Genomic DNA, 8,995 nt, shown 5'->3' with positions numbered 1-8,995 from the left:
GGAGTGGCAGCTTGCCTAAAATGGCAGGTTTGCTTGGTAGAGACCCTTTGCCCCACATCCCTCCACGTCTGATCTCCCAGTCAGTACTTACCTGTTTCATGACAAATACACTGTGCTTTATGAGAAATTTTTATTATTAAATATTCTTATCTACTCAAGGGAACTCTAGCCGGAGTTTTCTCTTTGCCTTTTTCTTTTTGGCAGGCAGGCAGAGAAAGAGGCAGCTCGGTGTAGTGGAAGGAGTGCTGAACCCAGAGTGGAGGTCTGGGTTTGAATCCCACCTGTGACACTTACTAGCTGTGTGACCATGGGCAAGTCTGTTAACCTTGCTGACTTTGTTTCCTCATCTGTAAAGTGGGGAAAATAGTGCTTGCACTACCTACCTCAAAGGGTTGTTGTGAGTAAAGTGCTTTGTAAACCTTAAAGTGCTATGAATTATTATTGACATCCCTGGGATGGGCCTGTTAGACTACTGGTTAAAGACTTAGTAGTAAATAACCTGGGTCCTGAGCCTGGGACCATCAGAAATCTTGAGGAATGTAGTTTAGTCTCACTATAGTGTTAGTTTGGAAGGGGGGCGGTTAATAGCAGAAGCTGTTAATGGTCTCACTCATTCTGGGGAAGAATAAGTTCCCAGACAATGAAGAGATCAGTAGAAGCCCCCCACCTATTCCTTAACTGAGTAGATAGGCAGTATCTGCCCCTTTGGCTAGAACCTGCGTCTGCCCTGGTGGGGCTGGCTGATTGAGGCCTCACTTCTTTCTCCCTTCAGGTAACATCTGGGTTCCTGGGGAGAGTAAGCCCAGCTGCCCTCAACAGGTCAGTGTCTAATCTGGTGGAGATAGCTTGTGGGGCTTGTCTTTCTCCAGCTCCGCCGGTTCCTGGCGCTGGATCTTGGGTTTAGATGCTGCCCGTTCGTGGTCAGCTCTGTGGTACTGCTTGAGGGACCGGCAGGTGGAGAGCAATCCTCTGGTACTCTGTAAGGAACAAGTATAGACAGTATTTGAGTTGTTAGCAGGGAAGACAAAATGAGGGCTCGTAGGATACACTAGGTTCTTCAAAAATACCAGGGTCATGCTGGCCCCAGAAGAGCTCTGCTGCCCAAACCACAACCTGTGGTTACCACCGGATGGCATCTGGTTCCTCTCAAGCTGTTGGGGATCTCTAGTTCTTGGCTCATGAGATGGTGTCTGCTCAGTCTCATTGGAGAGGACTAGCTGAGAAGTTCTGCCTGGGTCCACAGCTACACTGGACTTGCCCAGGTACGTAGCTCAAATGTGGCAGCTATGTAGCAAGATATAAGGAGCTTCAGAAAGACCTGAATTCAAATCCTGCCTCACAAACATTCTAGTTTGATGACTCTGAAAGCTCTTAGTCCCAGTTTGTCTGTAAAGTGGAGGTAATAACACCTACCTCACAGGGTTGTGAAGCTCAAATGTGAATACACACATACACACAAACATGCACGTGCATGCGTACCCCTATATGTAATGTGTATCCCATAAAGCATTATTTAAATGTTAGCTGCTTTATTATTTTTTTTTTATTATTATTATTCTCTCTTTTTTTTTGGTTGAGGCTATGAGAGTTATGTGAATTGCCCGGGGTCACACAGCTACTGACTATCATGTGTCTGAGGCTGGATTTGAACTCAGGTCCTCCTGACTTCAGAGCTGGTACTCTATACACTGCGCCACCTAGTTGCCCCTGTTATTATTATTAAACAATATACTGAGACCTATGCCATCTCCTTCCCAAATATCCAGGCAGCTTCATCGTAGGGTGAGATGCAAGGCTGCCCATGGCTATGAGGACTAGGATTTTATTCTACAAATGCCTCTGACCATTCTTCACGCAGCCTCAGAAACCTACCTACGTCGACTGCAGTGCTGCAGTGAGTGGCCCACCGGCCGTCTTTTCTTCCTTCGCAGCTGCCTCAAGGCTTCAGCCACCCTGTGGTCCCCGGCGCACTCCCAAATGATCTGTGCTCGCTCCTCAGCCTGCCTGTCACCGCTGCGCTGAAATAAGCCTTGAATTTGTAGTAGCTCCGCACCCTGGAAGATGTTGGCAGAGGCTTGCTTTCGGCCCCGGACTCCTGCTGGTGCCTGCCCAGGGGGTGGCTCACTCACCACAGAGGCTGGAGTGCCCATCTTAGGCTCTCTAAGAGGAAAACACACATGGCCTTTGTCAGCCCAATGAGATCTTGCTTTAGGCGTTGTGATAGGGTGAAAGGCAGACACCAAGACCCAGCTAGTAAGTTTCAGAGCCTGGACTCGAACCATGTGATCAGTCAATAAACATTTATTAAACACCTTCTGTATGCCAAGCATCATGCCGAGCATTGAGGATACAAAAAAAAAAGACAAAACAGATCCTGTTGTCAAGAACTCACAGCCCAATGGGGGAGACAACAATGAAAACAACTGTGTACAAACAAGCTATAAGCAGGATAAATAGGCAACACCAGAGGGAAGGCACTGGGACTAAGGGGCATTGGGATCTTCTCGTAGAAGATGGGATTTTGGTTGAGACTTGGAGGCAGCCAGGAGGTAAAGATGAGGAAGGAGAAGAGATGGAATGGGGTCGCTAGTGCTTGAGAGGGATTGGCCTTGGCAAGGAGGAGGGCCTCATTGGAGATGGGGTGAAGGAAGACATAATGGTGGAAGTCGTCTAGGTGATGTAACATGAAGAGAGAAGGAACTCTTGGCAAAGGGTGGGGGGAGAGATGCACTCCACCCATTGTACCATCTAGCTGCCTAACTGGGTTAATTAGGGAGAGGTAAAAGAATTGCCTGATGGCAGTGAGAGCCCAGTTGAGGTTATGTTAGCAAATTTCTAGTGGCCCCAGTCAGCGTGGTTTTGTGATTTTTCTTATCTCTATTCAATGTGTAGGAGCAAAGGCAGTGGAAGGTAGGTGTGATTGAAGGCTGGATGAAGCATGGCAAGGCAAGATCTTCCACACAATAAGGAGACAAAGAGTCTCAAAAGGAGTGTAGAATTGAACTGGTTCACCAAGAGGCCAAGATGTGGAAAGGTGGAGTGTAACTAGAGCATGGGGAATGGGCCAAGAGGGATTGGTGGTCAAGGGATGGGGCAAAGGACAGGGTCTGGAGTTGTAAACCAGAGATAGAAGGCTGATTTTGATCCAATAAGGCACTTGCAGAGTTTATGGAAGTGGTTCATTTGTGGGTGATGACAAGATAATGGCCATCTTTGTGGCTCTTTATTCAACCCTAACTCTAATCCAACTCCGTTTTCCTGTTTCTAACCTTAACTCTCTCTAACTCTGTTTTTAACCCTAACATAGGCAAGTCACTCAGAATTATCTGTAGAATAGACCTATCCTCCCTCCCTCACACTTGCTGTGAAGACAGTGTGCTGCAAACCTTAAAAGTGCCTTAGAAATGTGAGCTATTGTTATTAACTGTAATAATCACCCGAGGTCAGAAATAACTTCCAGGGCAGTCAGCATTCCAGATCTCTGGGAGCAAAAGTGAAAACAAGTTTGTTTTTTTTTTTTTAGTTAGGCAGTTGGGGTTAAGTGACTTGCCCAGGGTCACACAGCTAGTAAGTGTCAAAGTATCTAAGGTCACATTTGAACTCAGGTCCTCCTGACTTCAAAGCCAGAGCTCTAGCCACTGTGCCACCTAGCTGCCCCAACAATTTTTTATCTAAAAATGAAACAGTCCCTGCCCCAAGGCAAGGACTTATAAAAATGTGGAGTATGGGGAATATGTGCCAAGAGAAAGGCAGATTGTTGGGGTTGAAAGAGCACTGATCTTGTGGTCAGGATTAAAATAACAGCTCAGACACCAGCCTTGTGACAATGGCAAGTCAATTGGCCTCTGAACCTCAGTTTCCTCATGGATGAAATGGAGATAATATACTATCCACCTCAGGTTAGTTGTCAAATTGGCATCAATAGTCTCTTAAGATATGACACATAGTGGAAGGAGCCCTGGGCTGGGTTCAATTCCCAGTTCTGACCCCACTCAGTAGTTATGTCAACTTTCTCAGTTTTAAAATGCTCTATCAAGTTGGGGCTAGAGGACCATGTGAAAGTTAATCTGCTTTCATCAGCAGGTCATCTTAGGGGTGGGGGAGGAGCGGTGTGGAATATGCAAGTTATACTCATCTCTTGCAGTGGAGGTGACAGTTTTAATACTCTTCTCAAGCCTTGCATCACCTTCTTTACCTCTCACCTTCTAGTTGCCAGGCTGGGTCCTAGATCCTCACAAAAGCTTACAAGCGATTATTGAGCCTGAGGTCTTTTGAGTAGTGAGAGATGGACAGGGACATTGTCAGAGTCTCACCTAGATTCTTTCTCCTGGGTCCGACATAGCACATCTGGCTTGAAGGACATGACCCTAATAACAAGGCTGTTTGATTGCCAGAGCCTTTTTTGTATCCTATTCTGAGTTTTCTCCATTTTTATAATCCCAGAAGTGTAGAGGTAAGAATATTGCCTAGACTTGGATTCAGGAGACCCAGATTCTAATCCTGCCTCAGACACTTAATATTTGGGTGAAAATAAGTCAGTTCCTTAAACCTCAATTTCCTTATTACTTAAATGAGGGATGCTATTTAAATGTGAATTGAATTTCTTCCCCTATCCTAAATCCTCCCCCTTCTTCTCTACCCTATTGCCATGTCGGTTCTTCCTCTCCCATTTCAAGTGTCCAACTTCAAGTACACAGAATTCACTTTATTGTTCCTCTGCTAAAATCTGGGCATTGCTGGGGGTAAAATAAATGAACACCTGGCTTTATTCCTCCCATCTGACTGTTTCTGCACTGTATCTGAGAGGTCTGCCTTTCTCCCACGGTGATTGAGCAGCAAAACTGTTACTTGTGAAAAAAGCACCAGGCCTAGCTTCTCTGCTCTTAAGAAATACCGTTGTTGTCAACAAGGACTAATTCATTGCCTGCTATCTACAAGGCGCTGTGTTAGGTGCTGGAGTTACTGATAAGTCTCAGGGACTGCTAAAGACAGGAAATTTTCAAATCTTGACCTAAAGAGTGGAGATGGGAAACCCTGGAAAAAGACAAGAGGATCACTGACCCACCAAACATTTTTAATAGCTCACCTTCCAAGAAGGGTAGAAGCAGTAAGCTAAATGGGAACTACCATTCCTGAATACTCACCTGCCATAAATTATTATTTGTTCTGAATGAGTGCCTGTTTGCAAGATGAAAATTGCCTGCAGTTTACTTCAGATACTTCAGAGTAAGGGAACATGGTGATTAGCACAGTGGACTGAGAGATAGGAGACCTGGCTTCCAGTCCTAGCCTTCTTTGTCAAAAGTCCTTGGCCAGTTCAGATGCTATGAGGGTGTTTGAGTTTCTTTAACTATAAATGGGAGTATTTAAGTCTCTGTACATAGTTATTTACATGTTGTCTATTTGATTGTGAGCTCTTAGAAGATACCATTTTTTGCCTTTCTTTGGTATCCCCAGCACTTAGCACAGTGCTGGCACATAGTAGGCACTTAATAAATGTTCATTAACTGACTCTTCCTAGTCTTAGTTTGTATCATGAAAATTCAGTTTACTCACAAAAACGTTTACATTCTGTGGGCCTGGGAGGTACATATACTCTCATATATACTGCTCTGACCAAATAGCAAATAGTTTGAATAGCAAAATATCTTTCACATCTTTTTTTTTCTTTACAACAATCTCTTTGACCCTTAAAGTTTGCTTTTAGATTTTACATGCTGTGAAACAGATGTTTTCTCCAAAATGTAAATGGAAAAACACTAGGAAAGAAGGCAAATGATCATCCATTAGTCAGAAGGCCTTTACTGGCTCATACAATGAATGTTTACTCCGTAATAAGCCACCTTTGCTTTGAACCTGAGTTCCACAGCATGAAGAAAACTGGTGTTAACAAGCAGAATTTGGAAGTCCAGAATGGTGTTGGAAAGAGAGCCCAGGTTTGGCCATAGTTAGCTGCATGGCTTTGGGCAGGTCATTTAATTTCTGTAGGTCTCAGTTTCCTCTGTAAAATGAAATTGGAATGAATGGTTCCTTTGGGGGAACCTTAGAAGGCTGGGATATTCCTTGGGTCTAAATCCTGTTTAGTCTATAGGGAATTTGAAAGGTAAGGATGGGTAGCTTGGGAGTTACTACCTAGGTATGGCCTGTGTGAACAGGTCCTGTTGCCCAGATTTTAGGCACACCCTTCCCAACCATATACTCCCCACTTCCACCCCACCCCCAAGTAAAAGCAGATTATGTCTAGACACAAAACGGTATGGCTCAGATTTCTACCAAAGTTAAGAGCACTGGGTTTGGAGTACCTGGATTTGAAGGTTGTGCCACTAGTTACCTGTGTGACCTCTAAAAAATGGAAGGTTGGAGAGGCTGACTGAAAGACCCCTAATGTCCTTTCCAGTTTTAAATTTATGTATGAGATCCTATCTCAGTCAGTACCAAGTGTAGATGACTCTCTGTCTCTAGTGGTATTGTGAACTGTGGTGTGTAATAGAGGGAGGAGAAGGTTGTTAGGTCCTCTTGTTTAGAACTCAATAAAATTCTTATTTCCTGTAATGGCCATAACTTCTCTAAGACCAAGGAAGAGCAGCAGGGTGGAAGAAAATGCCTCTTCCTTGATGCCAGAGCTAGACAATCCCAGCAGCCTCTATAGTTCCCCAAGCCTGGCTTTACAAATGCTGGGATGTTCTCTCTAGGTCCCTCAGATTAACCTGGCCAATCAGGGTACAAACTATGACTCAAATGGCTTTGGGGAGATTCCTTTGTCACTACCATCTGTAGGAAACTAGGACAAGAAGAGGAAGGTCACATCTGTGGCTCAGCAGGAGGAGAGAGGGGCAGCTAGATGGCACAGTGGATAGAACACTGGCCCTGGAGTCAGGAGGACCTGAGTTCAAATCTGGCTCAGACACATAAAACTCACTAGCTGTGTGACCCTGGGCAAGTCACTTAACCCCATTGCCTAGACAAGAAAAAAAGGAGGAGAGGGCAATGTGGCTAGGATCCATCATCTTATTTTGCTTGACAGGGTCAAGGATGTTTGATAGCCATTCCCTGTTGCTTTCAGATCAGAGCCTCCAGCGTTCAAGAACACCAGAATCCTCCAGGTTGGGGTCCTGGGCTACAAGCTCCTGGGGGACTCAAGACTGTTTCCACAAACACTTATGGCTTGAGATTTAAGTGGAGAAGAAATAGAGACATCTTAGAAAAACTGACTCAGCTATCTACTTTTATTGTTTCTGCCCAGATACCCGGCCTGTACTGGTGCCAAGCCCCTCTTCAAAAGACTCTAGAGGAAGTCAAGGAAATACTTTGAAATCTCTCAGGAAATTAATTTCGGTGTCTGTTTATCTCTTTAGATTGGGCCAGGGAGTAAAGGTCAGAAATCCCAGCAGAGTACCCAAGGGCCGCACTCCACTGCCCAGGGAGACGCTTCTGAGATTGGTCATTGAACTAAGGGCTGAATGTGTGGTCTACCTTCAGCTCGGGGCTCTCCTCCCTTGCAGGTCCTCAGTCTGTACCCCTTTATTTCTCCACGATCCCACTGTCTCAGCACTGGCCGGCTTCTCCAAAAGAGTGGCCAACGAAACCCTCAACCCTCAGCAGAGTCTGCGGGCCAACCCAGGCTCCCTGTTTCCACCCCGCAGCAATCTGTGGGTTCCGAGCAGCGCCTGCGCGCCGGTCCCGGAGCCTGAGGATTCAGAGAAGGACCAGGGGGTTATATTGACATCGATGACAGTACAATCTCCCCAATCCGCCTCTTACTGCGCCCCTTGGCAGCCCGTAGCGCGTACACCGGACGGCTCATGGCTCTGCGGACTCCCGAGCATGAGACTGAGCCGAAAGCGGCGTAGGAACTCTTCCCTTTCGGGGGCTCTGGAGCGTCTGGACCTGGCAAGCTACTCCTTCCTCCCTATCCCAACCCTGCGCAAGCGACCCCCATACATCTGTCTCTCTTACCTGACTGCCGACGCGACTCCGCCAGAAAGGGGCCGAGAGGAAGCTCGACTGTCCTAACGCTGCGACCCAGCTCACTTCTACGTTTCCATTGAGAAACGCTGCTCCAACCCAGACGATAAGGCCAACCCACAGCCCCTGCCTCAGCTTCAGCTCCTGGGTAAACGTTCCAAAATCGAACGCGAAGAACTCAGGCGACCAATCAGAGCCTCAGTGGGGAAGGGGGCATGTCTTTCCTTCCCTCTCCATCCACGTCCCCATCCCCCAGCCGGGCCGCAGGCTTCATTGACGTCAATACACTAAGCAGAGCTCGGTTAGGCCGGCTCTGAGAACCGGGGCGGAGCCGCATTCCTGTCCCTGGGGTGCGGCAGCGACAACCGAGCTCCAACGCACGTGATGACTTCCTCTTCTTTTAGGCTGACTGCATAGCCACGGGGCTCCTGTGTAAGGCCTGCGTGAGAAGGGTCCTTGTGTCTGCCGAGGGTCTCTGCAGCCTCCCCCCACCCACATCTCCCTCCACACACTGTTCTCCCCAGGCTTGCTCGGTGGCAGTCTGGAAAGGGGCCAGCAATTCTGTTATAAGCCCTACTCCTGTCCGAGGTGTCTAGGGATGACGAGTCAGGCCAGAGAGCGCTTGCGTGTGTGTGTGTGTGTGTGTGTGTGTGTGTGTGTGTGTGTGTGTGTGTGTGTGTGTGTGTGTGTTTGCATTTGCATTCGTGGAGGTGGCTGGAGGCAAACCTTGGTGGTACGGAGACTCGAAGATGGATAGTGATTCTGGGAAGCTTTTGCAGGGGAGAATGAAGTAGTTCTGTCAAGAAGAGGTAAAAATGACCAGAGGCACATTTGTGTATAGATATACAAGGGTGTCCCAAAAGTCGTAGGGTGGTTCTGAGTAATTGCAATTGGACTAAGCTTAAACTTCACTTAGATTTTTAGGCTTTGGGGGTGTGGGTATAGGGGGTGTATATATGTGTATATATACATATATACATACATACACAGAGAGTTATTCCATAAATTCAGCAGGTCCCATTACCAAGGC

At 46.8% G+C, this 8,995-nt stretch overlaps 1 protein-coding gene across 1 annotated transcript; it reads right to left on the bottom strand.

The window, feature by feature from the left end:
• Positions 1–116: 116 nt before the first annotated feature.
• Positions 117–8,291, bottom strand: AVPI1 (arginine vasopressin induced 1). The gene is made up of 3 exons (XM_020996780.2): positions 7,957–8,291; positions 1,873–2,160; positions 117–977 (listed from the first exon to the last, which is right to left on the bottom strand). The coding sequence occupies exons 2-3, from the start codon at positions 2,148–2,150 to the stop codon at positions 821–823; spliced, it is 435 nt and encodes a 144-aa protein (XP_020852439.1). The 5' UTR covers positions 2,151–2,160; positions 7,957–8,291; the 3' UTR covers positions 117–820.
• Positions 8,292–8,995: the final 704 nt, after the last annotated feature.

The sequence above is a fragment of the Phascolarctos cinereus genome, unplaced genomic scaffold (assembly GCF_003287225.1).
Source record: "Phascolarctos cinereus isolate Bilbo 61053 unplaced genomic scaffold, phaCin_HiC Scaffold_3;HRSCAF=262, whole genome shotgun sequence".
NCBI lineage: Eukaryota > Metazoa > Chordata > Mammalia > Diprotodontia > Phascolarctidae > Phascolarctos > Phascolarctos cinereus.
Note: the sequence above shows the minus strand (reverse complement) of the source record. Positions and strands in the feature narration are given on the sequence as shown.

Bases quoted from the DNA above. Each gene is read 5' to 3' on its own strand.
- AVPI1 (XM_020996780.2), bottom strand. From the start codon at position 2,150: ATGGGCACTCCAGCCTCTGTGGTGAGTGAGCCACCCCCTGGGCAGGCA. The intron at 978-1,872 runs GTAGGTTTCTGA...TGTTCCTTACAG, and splicing joins CAGCACTGCAGTCGACGTAG to AGTACCAGAGGATTGCTCTC.